The sequence below is a fragment of the Pteronotus mesoamericanus genome, unplaced genomic scaffold (assembly GCF_021234165.1).
Source record: "Pteronotus mesoamericanus isolate MK-2021 breed Mesoamerican mustached bat unplaced genomic scaffold, CSHL_Meso_final scaffold_99, whole genome shotgun sequence".
Classification (NCBI taxonomy): domain Eukaryota; kingdom Metazoa; phylum Chordata; class Mammalia; order Chiroptera; family Mormoopidae; genus Pteronotus; species Pteronotus mesoamericanus.
Window position 1 is genome coordinate 15408659 of NW_026555330.1, and position 22413 is coordinate 15431071.

At 54.4% G+C, this 22413-nt stretch overlaps 2 protein-coding genes across 2 annotated transcripts; one reads left to right on the forward strand and one right to left on the reverse strand.

Moving 5' to 3' along the window:
• Window positions 1-4634: 4634 nt before the first annotated feature.
• TRIM38 (tripartite motif containing 38) lies at window positions 4635-12082 on the forward strand. Its single transcript, XM_054565035.1, has 6 exons — window positions 4635-5180; window positions 5901-5996; window positions 8436-8666; window positions 9490-9512; window positions 9597-9709; window positions 9926-12082. Exons 1-6 carry the CDS (start codon window positions 4773-4775, stop codon window positions 10447-10449), a joined length of 1395 nt encoding a protein of 464 aa, XP_054421010.1. The 5' UTR covers window positions 4635-4772; the 3' UTR covers window positions 10450-12082.
• Window positions 12083-18378: 6296 nt separating this feature from the next.
• H1-1 (H1.1 linker histone, cluster member) lies at window positions 18379-19038 on the reverse strand. Its single transcript, XM_054564833.1, has one exon. It carries the CDS (start codon window positions 19036-19038, stop codon window positions 18379-18381), a length of 660 nt encoding a protein of 219 aa, XP_054420808.1.
• Window positions 19039-22413: the final 3375 nt, after the last annotated feature.

The following is a 22413-nucleotide window of genomic DNA, read 5'->3' on the forward strand; positions in this document are numbered from 1 at the left end:
TCAGTCGGCGGAGCTGTGGTCTCAAAGTGGTGCAGTCAAAGCCCATTTCTTTTTTCTCTCTGTCGCCACGGGAAGAATGCAACAGAGTAAATAGAGTCCCAGCTTTCTGGCTGAAGGGCGTCTCAGAAAAGAGCCCCGAGATGGAAAGTGCCTGTCGGGGAGGCGCCGGGGACAGCGGCCCCCGGCCGCGCGGAAGGGTGTGGCCGCGCCCCCGGCCTGCGGCGCGGTCCGCCGTCGAACGCACGCCCCAGAGTGCAGACGTGAGCTGTGGACACACGACGCCGTGGACCCCGGCTGACCGGGGGCGGGGGCCACACACGCGAGAGAAATCTGGAAAGTCCTGGAGACTGAGGTGACCCGCAGAAAACCGGGGGAATGTTACCACACCTGGGATCGAACGGGGCCGCATGTTTGCTAAGGAAAAAGTAGCAATATTCCCAATAGTATTTAGAGAAGACCCCAGGTCTCATGAAATGTTATTTGAATGACGAGGGCACAAGCCAGAAGTACGGGCCTGTGAAGAACGGGGGAAGCGGCAACATCTCAAAAGGAAAAGGTCATCGACAGATGCCAAAATGGACTCAGATGACTTGGATGCTCAAACTTTCCAGCAAGACTTAAAGCAGCTCTTTTAAAAAGGCTCCAACAAACACTTGCAAATAATCTTGAAATGACTGAAAAGATAGAATGTCTAGCAAAGAAAAAGAAGATATAAAGAGGAGCAGATGAAAATTTCAGAATTAAAAAAGACAATGTAACAGTCCCTGCCGTGCTCATGGCGGATGCAGCCCGAGACCCCCCAGTGGGTGCCTGAGACCACGGGTGATGCCAAACCCTGTACAGATGAGGTTTTTCCTGATATACAGGCCCATGATGAAGTTAAGTTTATAAATTAGGTGCAGGAAGAGATTAACCACAGTAGCTAATATTAAAATAGAACAATTATAACAGCACACTGTAACAGAAGTTACACTCGTATAAACGGGCTCGCTCTTTCTCCGCGCCCAGTAATGTTCATATTTTTCAGTTCAGACCTACCCGTGAGTCTGCATGACCGTCTCTCCCTTGCAGCGAAGGGCGTGGTGTCGCTGGTGTCGGGGAGTCCCTCGCTGAAGTCCTTGAAGCAGCTCCCTGCTTTCTGGTGCCACTCATTGCTGCCGATGGAGTGGGTTTTCTCGCCTTTTACTCACAAATTAACACCTTTTCCCTCTTAACTAAGCACCTAACACACGAGGCCAGAGTTGCTGCGGTTTGGGGAACGACAGGCAAGCGAGCATGAATTTCTTTTTTCTTTTTCATCATTTCACGAATAAAAAATTCATTCTTAGCCTATGCAGATCTTAGCAATTTTTTCCTTCCCTTATGACACAGAGAACGGCCACCTTTTCACCAAAGGAAGCGCGTCCTGGCTTCTCTTTGGCACGTTCCGACCGCCTGCCCGCGTCACCGCTCTCACACCCCGGGGACGTTATGAAGGAAACTAAGAATTACTTGTTTGTTTATTTTGTGCTTTAGACTCAACATACAAGTGAAATCCTATGGTATTTGTATCTCTCTGTCTGACTTATTTCACTGAGCGTGATACAGTCTGGGTCTGGCGATGTTCTCACAAATGGTAAGAGTTCATTTTCTTTTATTGGGTAAAAAAAGCGAAGGGATTAAGAAATACGAATTGGAAGTTACAAAATAGTCCCAGGGGAGTGAAGCAAAGGGAGCGCAGTCAACAACAGGCCTGGTGCCGTCTGGGCACTAGAGTTTACACTGTAAATAACGTGATTGTCTAACCAATATGCCGCGCACCTGAAACTAATATAGAATAATACTGGCTGTCGACTGTAATTTAAAAACACGAGGGTTCCCGGGACACAAGCAGCTCCATACCTGGTAGTGGATCTGGTCGCAGTGACGCTGTGACGGAGGGGCAGGGAGTGTGCCCAGCCGCAGACGCGGTCCCCAGGCTGGTTCACTTCTGGGGCGAGACGGAGCCGGACGGCTCCGCTTCCTCCTCTGCTCACAAGCAGCAGGCAATTCAAAACGGATGAATTGCTTATTTCTGGAATTTTCCGTTTCAGACTTTTGGACTGGGATTGGCCTCAGGTGAAACAGTGGGAAGTGAAGCCGTGGATAACGGGGACTCCTGAACCCCTCCCCAAGAAAATCTCGCTGGATCGCTCAACAGCAGAAAGTGCTGACAGAGGAAAGGCGTCCTCGCTGGACCAGGGACTCCGGGGCTCATTCCTCCCCTGCACCCCGCCCCGTCTGTGTGCTGGCTGCCTCAGGAGCCGGGGTGTCCTGACCGGGGGCTGGGTCTGCCGCGGCAGGACGCGCCAGCGCGTAAGGAGCCTGGGCGGCTGACTGGCAGCGCTGCGAGCACCCACAGGGCTCAGGGCTGACCTGCGGCTCCGTTTGGGGCGGGAAGACAGGAGCCCGGTCCCCACTTCTGCCTCCAGCCTGAGCGGCTGGGCCAGCGGGACTGAGGCTGGGCCTTGACCCCCGGCCTTCCTTCCGCCTGCGTCCACAACCTGGAACCCTGAACCATGCACGTGTGTATTGCCTAAGCACACCTTTGCCGTGCACCGATCGTGTGTGTCCCTGCGGCTCCATTTGCGGCAAGGTCTTGTTTTGAGGTGGTAATGTGCTCCCCTCTCCCCATTTAGTAGTAAGTCTAGATTGGGTGGGACAGGCCTTTTGCTCTTACTGTAAACTGCGGAGGCTAAGTGTGGACCCCACGGTGTTTTCCCCAGGGGGCACCGGCCCTGGGGTGTCACGTGGCTCCCAGGCCCCAGCTGGGTGGTGAGTGGCCATGTGCTGTCCTCATCTGTGGCTCTGCTACTCAGTATCTGAATCCTGCAGACCGACCCTGAGAGGAAAACGAGACCCGGCCACAGGACAGAGGGGACACGACCATCACCAGCCTTTTCTCACCCCCCCCCCGCCCCCGCTCACAGTAGCTGTGAAAGAAAAAGCGACCTAAAAAAAGCAAAAAAAAACAAAACCCAACAACCCCACATCCGTCCAGAGGCGGATGGGTCCCCAGGGGGCTGGTGGCAAAAGCAGAAAGATCTCCGGCCAGAGCCCGTGAACTGTGCAGCTCCTGACTTGAGACGCTCCGTGCCGGGGCACAAGGTTGTTCATTGCGGCACTTGACTGTCCCCTTCGCTCCCGGCTGCAAAAGACGGGACCTTCCTCCTGCTCCTCCCCTCCCGTTCTGCGCCTGCTGAGTGGAAAGATAAACTTGGTTTCCTGGTTTCCGCCCCGCCCCTCCCAGGGCCCCGCCCCCACCGCAGTTTCACTTCCCCGCCGAGTTCGTCCGTTTGTCCATCCGCCCGGGACTCCGGCGAGAGCGCGCGGTCTGTGGTGGCCGAGGTAGGGGCCTCCGGGGAGGGACGTGGTACCTGGGTGTGTGGACGGGAGTGGCGGCCCCCGGCGGGAGCGGGCTCGCCTCTAAGGACAGGGCCGCGGGCACGCTGAAATGCCAGGCCCTGCCTTGTTGCCCTTTCGCTTTCACCAAACTCCAAGCTGCACACACCCCAGAGCACCCCGGGGGGAGGTGCATGGAGGCCGGCACAGCCCCGCGGGACCTCCGAAGGGCAGGTCCGGTCCCCGAGGGCACAGACCCCCAGCCATGGAAGGGGTAAGGGGCTAGTGTGTTCCCGGGAAAACCACCAGCCATGGAAGGGAAGTCCCCGGAAGGCATTCCCTGGCTCCCGGACGCTGGTCTTGCTCTTTAGAGGGAAGTCGCCTATCCAGTAACTTCAGTGAGTTCCTCCTATTATTTTCACCATTGTCAGTTCAAGGAAGGTCGCTCCCTAAACTGCCTCGCGCGTCCCGCCCCTCCCGCCCCTCCCGGGGTAGCAGGGCTGGGCCCCCAAGGGCGCCACTTCCGCTCTCCCGTTTCCGCTGGGTCCTCACTGGTGCCCGTGAGGGGTCCCGCTTTCCCCATGGGCTTCCACTCCCCCGGCCCTTGAATTTCCAGTCGCCTTGAATTTCTCCTGGGACACCAGTCCTGGCCTGGAGGACAGATGGCGCCTGTCCAGCCCTCCACGACCAGCCCCTCCCTGCCCAGCTCGGTCCAGTCCCTCTCAGGCTGGGAAAGCCTCAGAGGACACGCCGGTTCTCCTGGGGGGCTCATTTGCCTTCACGGTGCCCCGGCTGGGTGGTTGGGTCTCCACTGAGACCGATCACCTGGTACCTTTGTTCTCTGTGGGGTGGGAGTGGGGTGGAGAGGCTGGGGTGGGGCTGGGTTCCAGGCGGGTCAGCCTGGACTGCCTCGGTGGAATCCTTCACTAACAACCCAGTTACGCTAATGCTCCAATGAAACAGCTCTGGAACTAATCACTCGCGACGTTCCTTAGAGCAGGGACGAGCTTTGCAGAGCCTCCCTGAGCTCCGAGCTGTGGCCCCGCTTGCTCCCTGGCTCCCGCAGAACTTCGCAGGGACAGTTTGTCCCCTCTCGGGTTCTGAGAAGCCACCTGTGGCTGCTAGACCGGTGGGAGGGAAAACCTGAATTTTAAAGTCTACGTTATCTTAATAAATTCAGGGGGCCACATGTGATGGTTGCGACCACCTCCCCCAGCACAGCGACATTTTTTGCATCTTCTAAACTCCAGTCCATTTCTTCCCCCCGGCGGGGAGACCGCGAGACCCGTGGGGGCCAGTGGCAGCCCAGGCGCTGCGCAGAAGCTCTGGCGAGGTATTTCCTTTGCGGCAAAGAAGTCCTCGCTGGGTGTCCCTGGCCATAGACCCTGTGTTGGGGACCTTCAGGAAGAGCCATGGCGTCAGCCACAAGCAGCAAGAAGATGAGGGAGGAGGCCACCTGCTCCATCTGCCTGAACCTCATGGCCGAACCCATGAGCATCAGCTGCGGACACAGCTACTGCCAGGCCTGCATCCTGCACTTCCTGGACAACCAGCCCCTCCTGCTGCCACGGCCGGTGGTCTCGTGCCCCCAGTGCCGCGCCCCGTTCCAGCGAGGCAGCCTGCGGCCCAACAAGCAGCTGGGCAGCCTCATCGAAGCCCTCAGGGAGATGGACTGCGACATGTCCTGTGAGGAGCACGGGGAGCGGCTCCAGCTGTTCTGCGAGGACGAGGGCCAGCTCATCTGCTGGCGCTGCGAGCGGGCCCCTCAGCACCGAGGGCACAGCACGGTGCTCGTGGAGGACGCGTGCCCTGGCTACAAGGTGGGTGCCGGCGGCCGCTGCGCGCCGAGGCCCCGCGCCCTGCAGCCCAGAGCCCGAGGCCGCCACCCTGCCGTGTAGCCTTCCTCGGCCATCCTCCCGAAAACTGGGCTAGGGTAGGCTGGGTCCTCCCTGAATCCAGTCCCGGCCGTCCTTCCCGACCTTCAGCAGTACGCTCGACTCTCCTCGTGTCCACGGTGGCTGTGGTAACACGATAACACGTCCTGGCTCTAGGATGCCGGATGGTAGTTTATTGCTTCCCTTGTGTATCTAATGAGACACGGCAACGTGCTGGCCCAACGTGGGCATGTCCGAAAGCACAGGGGACAGAGACGCCACTTTTTAGGCGTCCTCAGTCCAGCAGGGAAGACAAACCAGCGGAAGAGCTGCGTGGCGTCCCCAGGTTTGGGTGCTACAGGGTGCAGGCGGTATCTGGGGAGCCTTCCAGAAATGCCTCCTGACAGGACACAGAAGCTAATGCATGTGCAAGTGTGGAGAAAAGACAGGGCGCACCGGGCCAGGGGGCCAGGGGGCCAGGGGACCAGGGGCGGCCGCACAGCCAGAGGCAGGGGACGGGATGGTGGGGGAGCGGAAAGGCAAGGAAGGGCTCCGTACAGATTCAGCGTCATGCTAATCATCTTGGTGGCCTGGGATCCTCCCCCAGGTGCCTAATTGAAGAGTCGCCCAATTGAATAGACTTTACGCCCCCTATTTTTCTTGTAGGAAAAGCTCCAGAAGGCCGTGACAAGATTGAGGCAACTGGGAGAGGAATGCATGAACCAGAACGCATTCACGAGGAAGCAAATAGCCAAATGGCATGTAAGAATGCGGGTTCTCTGTCTCCAGCCGTTTTCTGGCCTAGAACCGGGTGTCGGGGATAATCGGGCAAAGAGCAGTGGCCGTCTCACTAGAGTCGACCCAACAGGTGAAACCTCAGCGAGAAACCGTGTTTGTTTTTAAGCCCTTCGTTGGCTGCATTACGGGAACTCCCCGCCTCCCACCTTCCCGCAGCAGTTGGCCAGCAGTTCCCGACGCCTGTCGGGAGGAGTGGAATCCCTGTGCCTCTTTTCCGAGAGCCACCCCTCACCGGCTCTCCGATTCTCAGAAGAGGTGTGGGGGCCTCTTGACCGTGACACGTTGCCCACAGCGCAAGGTGCAGCTCCCAGCGGAGCGCATCGCTCCAGGCCGAGACCCCTAATTACTCAAACTCACGAGTCTGGTCAGGGAAACCTGCTGGTCTGTGCGGAGGACAGGATCGTTGGCTACAAGGGCCTGTAACCACAGACCGTGGGTCTTGACCATTTCCACGGCTGCCCAGCCCCATGGCCGGAGAGGCATTGCTTTACGGTCGTGCTTATGTAAGAGGACAGCTGTCTGTGACCCCATGGGACCGTAGCCGTTGTGTTTTGCAGGGGCCCCTTCCTACCTCTGCCCTGACCCTTTGTGTGCGAATACTAGACTTGGGCTCTCAGTGGACACTCTCACTGCCCTCGTTTCTGGGACCTCGGCAGAGGGGAGGGTCCGAATCGCGCAGTGTGCGTGGAAGCACCGTTGATGGCCGTCTGCCCCGAACACCCGCCGCGAGGACGGGCAGTAAGGGGCACCCAGTGCGAGGCTGGAGGAGCCGCTAAGGGGCATTGCGGTTCTTTATCTCCCCAGATGAAAGCCGAGTCCACAGGGTGTATATCTGGTTTCGGTCAGTCTTACACATGAGGACGACGAAGGGGACCCTGGGCCGGTGGATGAATATTTCTCAGTTAACCACAGTGAAGCCCCGCCGCCCCCGCCCTGCTTGCTGGACATCAGGCCTGTCCGAAGCCTGGGCTGAGTCCACTCTTGGGGCAGCGTTCATTCTGAGCTTTCGCTTCATGAAATTGCCTCAGACTAACCTTCTTCCATCCCTCGTAACACCTCGTTTTAATCTTTGTAACTCAGCGATGTCCAGTCCCTGCGCTGTAGGAATTTTTAAAACATGCAATTCCTGACCGTTCAGTCAGGGGCACTGACCTCTTTTTCCTCTTAGGTGGTCAAGGTAGAAAAAATGGCAACAGCCAACACAACAATACACGTGTGGTGTGAATGCCCTGTCCTGAACTGAAAATATATAGGTCACATAATAGAGCTGCATCTTTTTGGTCGTATGGCATAATGTGGCATCTGACTGGTTAATTCTTGGTATCAGAAATAACTTTATAAAAATATAGGTACCTGATATTTAAATTTTTTTTATTGATTTTAAAGCAAGTGCAGAAGGGAAAGGGAAAGGGAAAAAGAAGCACTGAGTAGTTGTTCCACGTATGGGTGCTTTCACTGGTTGGTTTCTGTATGTGTCCTGACGGGATCCGACCCACAGCCTTGGTGCTTTGGGACAGTGCTCTCACCAACGGAGCTCCCTGGCCAGGACGGGTACCTGATTTTTTAAAAAGTCACTTTAGAGCAAAATGGGTAGAAATTACTACTGTTGTTATTTTGTAGACCAATCAAAATTACACCTATTTTTGTCACATCAGCAAAAAATGTAACGTATTTTTGGCGTGCCGCAGGATTTCAGTGATTAGTTTCCATGTGCCATGAGGTGAAAGAGGTTGAAAATCGCTGTTGTAACCGATACGTTTGACCTGGGGTCCCAGTTCCGCGTGATTCAATTATCTGGCGTCCCGTCCCGCATCTCGCCGGCGAGTCCGGAAGTTCGCGGGGCCGCCCCGCGACGGTGCCTCCCAGGTGTGACCGCAGGGGGCGCTGGAGGCCTCGCCCGGCGCCGCGGCTCCCGGGCAGGCGGTGTCACGGCGGGTGAGCACACTTTCTTTTGTATGTGCCTGTGCAGTAGAAATATAAATAACGAAAATTACCATTTTAGCCTTTCTAAGTGCACAGTGCAGTGGCATTAAGTCCTAATAAGTTGAACAACCATCGCCCTCACCCACTTCCAGAACTTTTCATCTTGCAAAACGGAAACACTGTCCCCGTTGCCCCTTCCCTCAGCCCCTGGTCACCCCCACTTTGCTTTCTGTCTCTGTGACGTCGGCTGTTCCAGGTCCCTCCCGTAGGTGGAATCACATACTGTCTGTCTGTCTGTAAGTGTCTTGTTTAACTTATACTGGCCTCGAGGCTCGTCCATGATTTAGCCTGTCGGAACCTACTCCTTCCGGCTGAATAGCACCCCATCACGTCCACAGGCCCCCCACCTTGTGTATCAGTTCATCCAGGGATGGACCGTGGGGTCGGTTCCACCTTCTGAGCATCCTTTCTCGACCCCAGGAGAAGATAAATATTAAGAGGCAGAAGATCCAGTCTGACTTCAAGAATCTGCAGAGCTTCCTGAAAGAGGAGGAGAGGTCTTACCTGTGGAGGCTGGAGAGGGAGAAGGAGCAGACCCTGGGGAGGCTCACGGACAGCGAGGCCAAGCTGAGGCAGAAGAGCCAGCAGCTGGAGAGCCACATCCTGGAGCTGGAGGAGAGGTGCCAGGGCTCCGCGCAGAAGCTGCTGCAGGTGGGGCTGTGCACTCGGAGGGTGGGGGGAGAGGCGACGGCCCCCCGGCCTCGCTCACAAGGGGCTCTTTAGGGCGGGGAATCTAAAGTGATGCTTCTCTCAGCTGCAGATGGGAATCTGCAAGGCGGCCTCTGATCGTCTACGGGGCCCCTTGAAGTGAATCGGAAAACTGCCCCCTGCTGGGGGGATGCGGGGGGCGGGGGGCGCTCCTCGGCCAGACACCAGATGGCCTCTGCGCCGCATGCACAGAACCCTGACCGTCAGACAGTGTCTGGAGAAGCTGGTCCGGGGGAGCAGGAGGGGCGCCAAGGTGCGCGATGAGCTTTGCCCGAGGGGTCCAGGGCGCGTGCCCAGCCCGCTTCCGGCCGCAGGGAGGTGGGCCGCGCCTGCGGCTGCGCGCTTCACGCAGGACCGGAGGTCACGCGGTCAGGCTGGCAGTGTCTCACGGCCGCTCCACCCCGTGTGACGCCTGTGGCCGCCGCCCCTGTGCCAGTCCAGGCGCTGCGCACGCCTCCCCCTCCGCCGCTGAGAGGCTGACACGCGGTCGCTCACAGCGTTCACGCTGGGGGACGCGAGGCCAGTGAAGGTGGGCCTTGCCCGCAGCAGCGGGGGGCAGCTCCCCTCGGGCCTCAGCAGGAAGGGAGTGGGCTCGGAGTCCGAGGAGCGTCCTGCGTGCCGGCCACGCCAGGGGTCGAGTGGGGGGTGGGGAGCGCTGCCCGGGTGTCATCCACGTCTTGAGGTGGAGGCCACTCCCTGGGAGGGACAGAGTGGACCCACGAGTGCAGGTGTTCCCACACCCACCTGTGCCTTTGTTTCTCTGCAGGATGTGAAGGCCACTGTGAGCAGGTGAGTGCTGAGTGCGCGAAGAGGGAGGGAGGAGGGGCGCGCAGCTGGGACGCTCTGCTGAGTCTCGGCCTCTGCTTGTCCCAGGAGTCAGGCGGTGCAGCTGGACGCCCCGGAGGCCCTGTCCTTGGAGGTGCACACCTCGTGCGACGTCCCGAAGCTTTACTTCGATGTGAAGAAGCTGTTAAGGAGCTACCAAGGTATGGGAAGGCATGGCGCCCGGCGCTGAGGGTGCAGTGGCTCGGTTCGGTCCTCCCATTGCGCCCCGGGACCAATGTGGTGACTTCTGCTTTGTGTTTCCCAAAACGGAGCCTCGCAGAATGACCTGCCTGAGCTCTCACCGCTGGTCCGAAACATGCCTCACCCTTAAACCCTGTTCTTGGCAACAACAAATCATGTCTCTTTCCCCCCGGCAGTCAGCGTGGTTCTGGATCCCGACACGGCGCATCGTGAGCTCATTGTGTCTGAGGACCAGAGACAAGTGACTCGGGGCTGCCCCCAGGAAAATCTGGACATGTCGCCTAGGAGGTTCACCGCCGCACCCTGCATCCTGGGCTCCGGGAGCTTCACCTCAGGGCGGCACTACTTCGAGGTGGACGTGGGAGAAGGGACAGGGTGGGACCTCGGCGTCTGCATGGAAAGCGTGCGGAGGGACGCGGGCCTGAGGCAGGAGCCCCAGGCCGGCTTCTGGGCCCTCCGGCTGTGCGCCAAGGACGGCTACGTGGCGCTGACCTGGCCCCGCACGCCCCTGTACCTGGAGGAGCAGCCCCTGGTGGTGGGGGTTCTGCTGGACTGTGAGGCCGGAGCCGTGTCCTTCTACAACATGACCACGGGCGCCCACATCTTCACCTTCCCCAAGGCCGCCTTCTCCGACGTGCTGCGGCCCTATTTCCAGGTCTACCCGTACTCCCCCCTGTTCCTGCCGCCGCCGGGGGAGTGAGGCGGGCGCGGCGCCCTGGGCGGAGCCGGCACAGAGAAGCTGCGCGAAGCCCTGTGAGCAGGGCTTCGCGGTCTTCCCCGCTGACTCCCTGCGCAGTGCCGGGCCCTTTGTTAGTGGGTCCTTGATAAATCCGCCTGGAGAGAAGGGCTATGAGGACTGAGAGCGCCACCTATGGGCAGGCTGGGCCTTGGCCTCTGTCTGCAGCCCCCTGCAGCGGAGTCAGAGCTTGGGTTTCCGCGAGTCCGAGTCCGGGGCTGACGCCCAGGTCAGGAGGTCCGCGTGCTCCCACTGTTTTTTTAACTCTCGCTCGAGGACATGCTTGTTGACGTGTTTTTAGAGAAAGGGGAAGGGAAGGGGGGAGAGGGAGGGAAACATCAGTCGGTTGCCTGTTGGATGTGCCCCACCCAAGGGCTGCACCCACAACCCAGGCACGTGCCCTGCCCAGGGATCGCACCTGCCATTTTTGGGATTTACTTCCGCTTTACAGTGTGACCCTCCAGCCGACTGAGCCGCTCCGCCAGGGCCGGCCAGGGTGCTCGACGCAGTGGGAACTCGTGTGCGGAGCAGCGGCCGCCGGCGTTCCTGCTCACTGCGCGAAAGGGCAGCAGAACCGGAGCTGCGGTGAGTCTGGTGGCTGCCGACACGTCGGTCACTCTGAGCCCCGGCCCTGGGAGACAGAGTGAGTGCAGAGGCCGTCGGACGGCTGAGCTCTGCCCAGACCATCGCCAAGCACAGACTGAGAGCGGGCGGAGGACTGGCCGGCGGGGAGGCTGGAGGGAGGAGGACCGGGACAGGCCTCCGTCCTGCGAAAGGAGTGGACATTTTCCAGAACGTGCGAGTGCCCGCTCTCCTGGGACGTTTTCACATCTCAGTAAATAGGCGTTGCTGGCATGATGGCTGGTGGTCCCGACGCCGCCTGAGGTAGGAGCAGATCTCGCAGGGTAGGGGTTTGGTCCCACCCACCTCAGGCGCCGGTCACAAGCCCAGGTCATCACCTTGCGAACCTGACGGCTAAATATTGAGGTCCCCATGACGCCCTCTTCAGAGTCATCATTTGCTAGAACAGCTCACAGATCGCAGAGAAATGCGTTGTTTAGTGGTCTGTCATACACTAAAGGGTATGATAAAGGAGACAGAGGAGCAACCAGACAAAAAGACACACAAGATGAGAGCCAGAAGGGGCCCCCGCAGGAGGCGTCCGCCCCTGTGGCGCTGGGAGTGCCAGCCTCCCGGCACGTGCTGGGTCCACGAGCAGCAGCTCAGTCTTACACTTTCGGGATTTTACTGGCGGCTCCATCATGTGGGCATGGCCAACCATTAACTTAATCTGCAGTTCCTCCTGCCTCCCCAGAGGGTGGGGCTGGGGCTCAGTGTCCCAGACTTCTAATCCCATTAGTCTTTCTGGTGACCAGCCCCTGTCCAGGAGACCAGAGTGGCCCCATTAGGAAAAAAGATCCCTCATCAGCCCGGAAATCCAAGGGACGTGGAAGCTCTGTGTCAGGAGTTTTGGTCAAAGACGTGTTTATTAGAAGAAAACATGCTTCCTGTGCTTTTACCACTCAGGGTATTTCCAGGGACTCAGGACCTCCGTGCCAGGAACTGGGGGCAGAGGCCTATATGTATATTTTCCAGTACCGTGTATCATGTTAATAAACTTGTTTTTCCTCTTACGAATCTACCTTTTGTTAGCCTAATTTACAGGGCTCGAGTTGGAGAACTTAAGTGGGTAGAGGAAAAATATTTTTCCTTCCCCAGCGCAAGGGCAGTGTTACTTGTCCTCTGTCCTCCTCGTCCCAGCACCGACCCGCCTCCACAGCCTCAGACCCACTGGCGGGCTGAGGGACCCCCGCCCCTTGCGCAGGGGAAGCCGCAGGCCTGGTCCGGCGCCGCCGAGCCCCACCTCCAGGCGTCTGGCCGGTCAGGGCTGGACTCTGCCCATCGGCAGGGCCTGCGGTGCTCGCTCAGAGGGGCCCCTGTGTCCTCAAACGCTTAGGCGGCTGAACAAGACAGGATGATGATAAAAGAAATCACCAATTCAGGAAAAGGAATCCAAACTTTCAGTTGGATTGGTCCAAACAGTACTGTCCTGATTGGTCGGCAAGATGCAAATGAAGCTACTGCCGTACAGACACGATTGGACAGCGCAGGTCTCAGCCCATTGGTCAAGTTACAATCCCGGGAACTTCATCAGGTTCAGACCAGCTGGCGGGAGCCCAGGAGGCGGGCGGGCGGCTCGGCCCGTGGGTCTCTCCGGAGGCGCGGGCATGCGTGAGAGGCCTCTGCCAGCCGCAGCTGCTGCACGCCGGGTATGGATTTCACCTCCATTAACCACGAAGGGCCCTTTTTACCAGCATATTTCCTCGAGGTTCTCAGTGCCTAATACAGTAGTTTTGTCGACCCCAGGAGTGAATATGTCTGGTAAGAAGGACTCTTGGTGGCTAACTGGGCTCGTTTATGAACAGTCGCAGGCATTGCTAAACAGGGACCTGCCATGCTCTCCGAGCTTCCGGGGAAGCTGCGCCGAGCTGCCAGCCTCCCGCCCTGGGTTCCTGCCCTCTGAGCGGACCCCAGAAAGGAAAGCAGCCGATGGGCGAAAGACCGTCCTTGGCTGAGCCGGGCGTTGCCCTGGTGTCCTCATTTGCATCTCTGCTGGCCAATGAGAGGTGCTCCTCTCCTGCCAATCATACGGGAAGATTTGGAGTGCTGATTGGCATAGAAACGGACCAGTCGGGGGCGGTTGGCAGGCCCTCGCCTCCTCGTCTTAGCCAGCCTCACCTCGGCCTCACCGGGCGTGCTCGTGAGCTTCCACGGAAGGCTGCTCTTTCCGGGCTCCAGCTTCAACTGGAAGCAGTCCCACTGGAACTGGGCTGAACCCCAACACTGGGGGGAGGGGGATGGGGGCCGGCACTTCCCAGTCTCTCACAGCTCTTCTGTCGCGTGCCGTCTCATAGCTGTGCGTTTTCACTGTTAAGTTCTCTTTACCGAATAAAGGTCCTTCACTCCAAATCGGGGTCTCCTGTTGTTGAACGGGAGCTGATGACCCTCTGTCGATGGCTCAGAGTGGATGTGTAGTCAATGTCTGTTGGACGAGTGAATGAGTCCCTAGTCTAAGGCCTTTCATTCTTAAGCCTTCTGCCAGGGGTTGAGACCTTGTCTTTTTGTCGGTGTGTAGAGGGTAGGGGTCAGCACCCAGGACAGACACACTGGGGTTGGGCACAGTGTTTGAAGTTTAAGTGTCAGCGTGCTCTGCAGTGCGTCTAGGCCCTGGCCCTGCCTATGGCATTATGGCTTGCCCATGTCGCATGTTTATGTCATCCATGTCTCCTAGGGTCCATAGTTGTGTGGAATGTCTTCCTACACTTAGCGTTCACAGGTCACCTTTTAAGAAAGCTTATTCCTAACCCTATTGTTTTGTCCCCTCCTTTTTCCTGCCATCGACGTCCCAAGTGTTCCTCTCATCGTCTATCCACAGACATCCTCCATGTTTTCTCGGGTATTTTAACGTCAGAAGCACAAATCCTTCCGTGGAAATGCCTGTTGTGATCAACTAAGAAACCTAAGCAAAGAACAGTGTACCAGGTACACCTTCTACAAATTCGTATTATACATATGGAAAGAAATGTAAACACCATTATACTGTGTAGTTATTAGGCAAACACAGTGAGCAGTGTTATAAATACACTCAATGTGACCTTTATACACTTCACATATTATAGTTCTGTTTTCACCAGCTGCTACGAACTACCTGGACATCTGGCATGAGCCATTTTATTGTATTGTTTATCTGCTGAAGGGTTAGAAGACCTTGTCTTTAAGGACACTTAAGAGGAACATATCCAAGTTTTAATGACTGTACAGGGACAGCCTGGACAGATGAAACCTCAAGTGAGGGAGGGTGGAGAATGATGTAGCGCAGGCGGGAGTCGCCTGATGCTCACAGGCAAATACCCCCAGAAGCCTCTTCTGTAAAAGGTGCTCAAGAACGTACGTCTCCAGGAGATCCTTGGGAATCCTCCAGGGAAACGTAAGTTTTCTGAGTTCAGCTGATAAGGTGGGAGCTGTCCGTATTTCAGACCAGCTACGGCCTCTGTGAATCATGCCCTGATCCAAACTATTTCACAAACCTTCAAGTCGGTTGAAACCTAAACGTTTCATGTTTGATAACAAGAGTAAAAAAACACACATAGGACACCCGTATGTTTTCTTTGGATAACAGTAGAGTATGAGAGAAAAAATCATTTGCTTGGGGGCTATTTAATATTTAGCCTAACAAACCTAGTCAACACAGAAATCTGCTGATTATATACTATTGGGTTGGTCAAAAAGTTCATATGAGTTTTCCCATAAAATAAAAGATGCTTTTATCATTTTTACCGAGAGCTTAATTGATTTGGAATTTTTGAGTATGTCAGCTGTCTCTCACGTGGTATAATGTTGATCGTTCTTAATTAACATCTCTTTGGTCGCTATCAACTTCAACGGGGCCGCCCAACTGTGGAGCGTCATCCAGCAAGATCTCCAGCACGAAACTTCACAAATCACTTTTGACACATTTGATCAGTCTCAGCACCTTTTCCATACACTGCACAAATTTTTTCTTGCATTTTTAACCTTTCTTGAAATACTGAAGCATAATATGCCAAAAGTGTTGCATGTTTTCTTCCATCTTCAATATTAAAGTGGCTACTCAAAAATTCACCAATTTGAATACTTTTTTTTAATGCACGCTGATGTGGCAGCTCTCGCAATACAACCTAACTAAATTGTTTTGAATGAAGTTAAAGGCAACGAAGCACTCTTGGAGCCATCTTAGGGGAAAAAACCAAGCAAACTTTTTGGCCAACCCAATTGTTCTATTAAAGTAGAAATATGCTTTAGAGAAAAAGGGGGCGTTTGAGCTATGAAAAGTAAAATGCAAAATTGAACATGTAGTACGACAAACTTATGGGAAATGTACTCACGGAGCTACAAAAATTAGAATGTAATACAGAAAACTAAACAGAGACTCATTTTGTTCTGAATTCAAAAACTCTTTTTGAGCGGATAACCCTTTTTTCTTAAGAGGTCAGCCGCGGTGGACAGGACGGCGGCCAGAGGCTGGCCGCGGGCTCCCTCTGCTGGGCAAACCTGGCACACGCGGGGAAGTCCTCGTTCCGGAATTGCTTCTCTCCCTGTGCTAGGTGAGTGCTTCCCCTCGGGCTTCCATACTTGCCCCTCTCGAAGCCCCGCACCCCGCTTCGCGGTGTCACCCTGTTTACCTTGCAGTCTGGAGTTATTTGTCAGCTCTCATCTCCCGGAAGGCTCCCTTTCCCCTCAAATCTCACTCTGACTTCGACCTTTTGGAAACCTTCGCGGTTTCTATCCCGGAGCAGGCTCTCGGGGCACTGGGCGCAGGCGGGTGGAGGTATGGGGTGGGAGACAGGTGTGGGCCGGAGAAGGGGTGCCGAGAGGAGGGAACCCGACGTCCTGGGAAGGAAATGCCACTCCACAGCCTGGAGGCAGGAATGCTCACAGCTCCGGGCTCGCGGTTGTGGAGCGCAAGGCAACCCCGCAACGAGGTGAAATCGCCGACAAGCAATCATTCAACGATATTATGACGCCCCGGAAGGAACAGGAGTGGCTCCTTGAGGAATAAGTCGCCCGGCTTCCCGGGTTCTCAGCCTGTCAGGAGGGGAGGAAAGAACCCCGAGATACCAGAGGCCTGCATGCTCCCTGCCCCGTTCGAAAACAGGAAGAAGTCTCTGTGAGGAGGCCCTGGGAACCCCAGCTTCAGGACTGGACCCCTCGATGTCTTCCTTCAATCGAACATTCAAGGATATTCTATTTTAAGAGGTGACGGAGGCCCTGGTTGGAATTGCATACGCAAAGACCCTGGCGTTCATTTGAAACTGACATTGCATGTCCGGATGACTTCCCACACAGGAGAATGGGGAGCTATCCCTTAGAAGCCAAGCTCCATGATGGTTTTTAATCAAGGGCGTTCTAAGGTCAAAAGTGGAAGTTTGGGGTTAGGGGGTCACAGGTGAGGCCGATCAGTCAGTTCTTGTGCAAGACCCCCCGGGGTTTCCTTAGACCGATTAACGTAGTTCTTGTCATCTTGTCCGCGGTCCTCCTAACTGGGGTTGGGTGATCTCACCAGGCTGAGGACTCAAGATCACGCGGACATTCCATGATTGTGTGTCAGTGACATTAAAGCTAAAGGCAGAAGCTAAACATCTTGTAATCATTGTTTGTAATTAAAATATTTAATATTCAAAATTCTATATATCTAATAAGTTATATATAATATATAAATGAAAAGACATCATAGACCAAAAAAAAAAAAAAAAGGAAAAAAATGCCCAAATTAGAAAACTATCTGCAGCATGGGTGATAAATATAAGGTAAATTTTTTTTTATTATATAAAAAATCGCAATGAGACAAGAGAAAGACAGACTAACCAATGAATAATTGAGCAAAAGACCCAAGTCTTTTCCCAGAAGTGATTATTCAAATGGTTAATGCACCTAAGAAAGGAAGTGACCATGTGAAATGATTTTACACAAATTAATGAGACCACACGTCGATTGCTGGAAGGAGGGGCGCTCTTTTCAGGGTGCGTCAGCAGCATCCAGCTGGAATGTCAGAGGCGCTGTGACCTCGCATTGCCAGCACGGGAACGCCCCATCTGTTGTACCCCTGTCAGCAGCGGGAAATGGAAACGCCAGTGCTAATCAAGGGCTCAATACGCTGTCCTGCTTCACGTGAAGGAACTTTCTAAAAGATTATCTCGCCTGAAAAGACTTTCTAAAGGTTTTAAGAAAAAAAAGCAACATGCAGAAAAGTGTGCATAATAATATCACCATTTTGTAAATAACTCCAACTCGACAACAAGACAACCGTGCACGTGTACGGGTGGGTGTCCAGAATGTGGGGATGGGGGCTGGCGATGTGAAATGCCTGGGTGGCAAAAGTTAGGGTTTGGAGGGAGCCGTGCAAAACCATGGGAAGAACAAAAAGACCCTCGAATAAAGAGCTCCTGACTACTAAACGATTTGTATGCACGTATGTAAAAATAGCCTTACAACTACTTGAACTATGGTAAGTAAAAGGGATTAAACCTGGCTTATCATATACTATTTTCTCCTTGGGTGTGGAAAAAAAAAAAGACATTACACTCTGAATCCCAGAATTGAAATTTCTATAGCTTAAAGGGACAATGCTGCGAGTGTCGCCAACAATTTAATGTGGTGTAGTGTGCCACCGGGGTTGAAAACGCTGCACCCGATGAAATACGACCTAGTGAAGAGAGTGAGAATTTCAAGCATTACCCAATCAGGGCCGCTGTGTTTCTATAAACAGGAAAACCAGGTAAGGGTTTTGAGATCTGGCTCTGGGGCTCCATTGCAGCCAAGCACCTTTGTCCTCACCCCGACCTAGTGGACAGCCCGCAGGTCCACGTGGGGTCAGGCGCCGCACCGACAAGAGCACCGGGTACGGTCATGCTCAGCCCCGGGGTTCTGAAGGAGGCCCACCTGCTCAACAGTAACCTGTGTGCCGTCCAGGTCAGTGACTCCCGCCACGGCGAAGGACAGCTCGCCTGGAGGCGGGTGTTAAGCCACAGGTTTCACTGGTTTCTCCCAAAGCATTCCCCACGTTCCTAAGGCTGCTGCAACCAATGCCGCACACACAGCACTCCCGGCCTGGGCTGAAGGTAGTCTCCTTCGATGACTAGTTTGGACTGGGGGAGTTCATCTAAACAGACGAGGGGTCCCCAATGGGAATTTTAATTATTGGCAGTTCTGATGTGGAAGAGATTATCATGTAAGAGGGGGGTAAAAAATACCCACAGGCCAGAACCTTGTGTACTTAAAAGCTCCTTTCCAAGAGATGTTGGTGGCTCTTAAAAGAGCCGTTGGGTTCTTGGAACAAGGTTCCAACAGGAACTCCTACTTTTTCTTGGGTGCTGCCTTCTTGGGCTTGGCAGCGGTCTTTGGCTTGGTCACCTTAGCCTTGGCCGCTTTGGGTTTCACAGCCTTGCTTTTGGCGGGACTCTTAGCTACTTTCTTGGGCTTCACAGCCTTGGGCTTCTTAGGGCTCTTGGAGGGCTTCTTGGCCACTGCCGGTTTTCTGGCCTTCTTTGGCGTTTTGACAGCTTTTTTAGCAGCCGCGACAGTGGTCTTCTTAGGTTTCTTGGAGGCGCCTGTTGCTTTGGGTTTCGCCGCCCCCTTGGCGGCGCTGGGCTTGGCCTCGCCGGAGGCCGCCTTCTTGTTGAGCTTGAACGAGCCCGAGGCGCCGGTGCCCTTGGTCTGCACCAGGGTGCCCTTGCTCACCAGGCTCTTGAGGCCCAGCTTGATGCGGCTGTTGTTCTTGTCCACGTCGTAGCCCGCGGCCGCCAGCGCCTTCTTGAGCGCGGCCAGCGACACGCCGCTGCGCTCCTTGGAGGTGGAGACAGCCTGGACCAACAGCTCGGAAACAGAGGGTCCCGCGGGCTTCTTCTTGGCGGCTGCCGCGGCCTTCGCCGGCTTCTTCGCTTTCTTGCCGGCTGCAGGCTTCTCCGGGGCAGTGGAGGCAGACGGAACAGGGACTGGTGGCGCGGTCTCGGACATAGCGACAGCAGTAAAGAAATATGTCAATTCGAGAAACCTGACTGGCAGGAAAACGCTGCAGTCCCGGGCGCCTCGTATTTATAAGGCAGGGCCGCTCTGTGATTGGTGCGCGCGGCAGCCGCGCCCCCTGCCGCCGCGGGCGCGCCTTGCTCCTCCGCGGCTCCGAAAGCCGCCCGGGCTCCCTGGCCTCGGGTTCCAGGTCTCTGTCTCGCGCCCAGGCTCTAGGACAGTATCCTGTCACTACCGAGAAAAAAAAAAATACAAGAAAAAAATACAGGGGAAGGCCGGGCCCTGCCGCCCATCAACGTCACGGCGCGCTACCGTTTTTCCTTTTCTCTTTTTTTAAAGCTCTTTTCATGGGTTGGGGTGGGGTCCTTTTGTAAATGAGGCGGTCACATGAGTCCCAAGGGCTTCACCTGAAACTTCGCCTAGAGGAAGCGTTCTTAGGGACATTGTAATCCGGCAAAAAAAAGTATAAGGGACGGTTTGGAATTGCTGGGAGGGGAGAACAAAGAGCGGGGTGTGGGCTCACTTCTCATCAATACCATTGCTTTTCCCCGCGACGCCGAACGTAGGCATGACCGGCATTTGGTCAAAAGAGAATCAGAGAGAACACCAGAGCTCGCTAACACCGCAACTAACGCTCAGGTTGGACGTGGAGACAACCTGATGTACAACGTTTTTGTAATTACGACTTATTTTTGCAGTCCAATACACTTCACGACTGTCCTACGCCTTTTAATCCTTACAACGTACTCCAAACAGATGCTAACGTGTATGACCAGGGTTTGCTGTCAGCAATGTTTATTCAAAAGATTTGCGAAACTCAAAACCGAGCATCCGAGTCATTACCGAAGCACAGTACCCCTACGGGCACTGTGCGGGGGTTTGAGAGCGTGACATTTAGAGCGTGATATTTAGAGCAAGTTTCCTCGTCTTTTTTTTGTGGCTTCGGAAGCACTTAAATTCACTAGCAATACTAGCAAGCAAACCGCCCCCCAGCGGCAAGAGAGGAAGACGGTGACGTCACGTTCCCGCGCTGGGCTGCGGTTCTCAAACAAGTCCGCCGGGCCGGTAGCTGGGTTCTCCTGGTTTCTTCAGCGACGCCAAAGCTCATTAGTTGAGGGAGTTCGCTAATACCACGGTACCGAATACTTCGCCTCTATCCTCTCTAACCACTTTTTCCTCCCTCGCATTTTCTGGGGACTTTATGTTTTTAAAATGCATCACGAAATTGCTGACTCAGAATTTGAAAGAGGACAATTGGGACCACGTGTCTTAGTTTGAAGGACAGTCAAATATAGTGACAGGTTTAAATCTTCAAGATTGGAGGGTTTCTCATGTGAATATTGTTAGAAAGGTGTAGGTACATATTTGAGGTAATAAACAAGGCATCGAATCAAATGCAGCCTTTAAAAACAAAAACACTAGATTGAAAAGTTTCTTATAAAAATACTGGGTTTTGCCTCTTGTAAGTCCCTTAGTCAGGAAGCCTATAAATCAACAAATGAGGGACGCTAGGTCTGCTTTCTTAATGGCTGCTCGGCATAATGGACTCAACCAAATTGTAAAATCTGATCTACTTTATCGCAGTATAAAAGAGCCACATTCACGTCCTTCAAGGTACAAAAAATTTTTAATAACTATGGTGTCTTCGAAATCTTAAGTAGTCATCCCTAGGGTCTGGCATCCAGTGATTGGGTCAGCAGCTAGCTCTCTGTTTAGCCTTGATGCTCGACAGCGTCACAGTGACAGCCTGCCCCGGGCAAACTGCTCTAGGACTCAGGAAACGCGAATTTCAGAAAATTGGAAGTGTAGGACTCAGACAATAAACCTCTAAGAAATGGGCCTGATTACAGGGAATATTTCTCTGAGCCACTGTGATTTACTTGAGATTATGTCTTGTAGTTTACAAAGAAGTCCCTCAGTCAACCGGGGTGTCCAATCTTACGGTATCTCTAGGCCACATGGGAAAAAATGTCTTTGGCTATACATTAAACACTGCAACACGAGAGCGCGCGCGCACACGCACACACAACCTAAAAATGTTTTAGGTAAAACTACAACTTTGTATTGGGCTGAATTCAGGGCCACCCAAGGCTGACTGCAGGTTGGACACCCCCTTGGAAAACGGATCTCGTTATTCAAAAGGTTATAGAAATTTGTCACGTGATTCTGGGTCTGCAGTAGGTAGTGTGGACAGTATGTAATACAGGTATTACATACAGGTATTGCTGGGTGGCAATATTCCCTCCAGACACCATCCCTAAGAACTAAAATATAACAGAATTGACAAACTATGGTACCACTGAGCCTAATGCTTTCAGTTGTACTAGAATATAATGCTCAACGCATTGCATTCGGAATATGATAATTGGAAGGGCTAAGGAAGAGAACAAAAGTAAAAAATTGGAACAGCCAATGAAAAACGGGGTTAGTCAATGGAACATGGGGGTAGTCAATAAAACTGCACGGTTGTGCGAAATATTAAAGATGCACCAATCAGAGCCTGTAACGTCATAGCTTCACATTTCTCTCATCCAATCACTACACCTCAGGTCCAATAAATAAGAGCGGAGCTTCTGGACGACAAAGTTAGCTCCCGTGTTTGGTGTCTACTGTCTATTCCTTAACATGGCTCGTACCAAGCAGACGGCGCGCAAGTCGACGGGCGGCAAGGCGCCGCGCAAGCAGCTGGCCACCAAGGCGGCCCGCAAGAGCGCGCCGGCCACGGGCGGCGTGAAGAAGCCGCACCGCTACCGGCCCGGCACGGTGGCGCTGCGCGAGATCCGGCGCTACCAGAAGTCGACCGAGCTGCTGATCCGCAAGCTGCCGTTCCAGCGGCTGGTGCGCGAGATCGCGCAGGACTTCAAGACGGACCTGCGCTTCCAGAGCTCGGCCGTCATGGCGCTGCAGGAGGCGTGCGAGGCGTACCTGGTGGGCCTGTTCGAGGACACCAACCTGTGCGCCATCCACGCCAAGCGCGTCACCATCATGCCCAAGGACATCCAGCTGGCGCGCCGCATCCGCGGGGAGAGGGCCTAAGGTTCAAGATCACCTACTCATTCTCCCAATGGCTCTTTTCAGAGCCACCCACGTTTTTAAGGAGAGCTGGAAGGACGTAGTACTTCGCAGTTAAAATACACTTAGCGCTTGAGTGTGTAATGACTTATATAAATACCTGGTGAGTCGAACAAGCTGCCCTTTAAAACAACACAAAGTCAATAGGAAGCAAGTGAAGGAGTGAGAGAGAAGACAACGTATTGCAATAGTTGCTACCGTCTCAAGTAAAACATTACACCCGTCTGTCATTTACTACAAACTGCTCGACTTTTATTTCTACCTTTGATCTTTGTATTTTTATGGTTACCAAGC

What these genes read in the sequence shown, in the direction of transcription:
- TRIM38 (XM_054565035.1), top strand. Translation starts at nt 4,773, where the DNA reads ATGGCGTCAGCCACAAGCAGCAAGAAGATGAGGGAGGAGGCCACCTGC. An exon ending in CCGCGCAGAAGCTGCTGCAG is followed by an intron (nt 8,667 to 9,489) that starts GTGGGGCTGTGC and finishes GTTTCTCTGCAG; the next exon opens with GATGTGAAGGCCACTGTGAG. An exon ending in GCTGTTAAGGAGCTACCAAG is followed by an intron (nt 9,710 to 9,925) that starts GTATGGGAAGGC and finishes TCCCCCCGGCAG; the next exon opens with TCAGCGTGGTTCTGGATCCC.
- H1-1 (XM_054564833.1), bottom strand. Translation starts at nt 19,038, where the DNA reads ATGTCCGAGACCGCGCCACCAGTCCCTGTTCCGTCTGCCTCCACTGCC.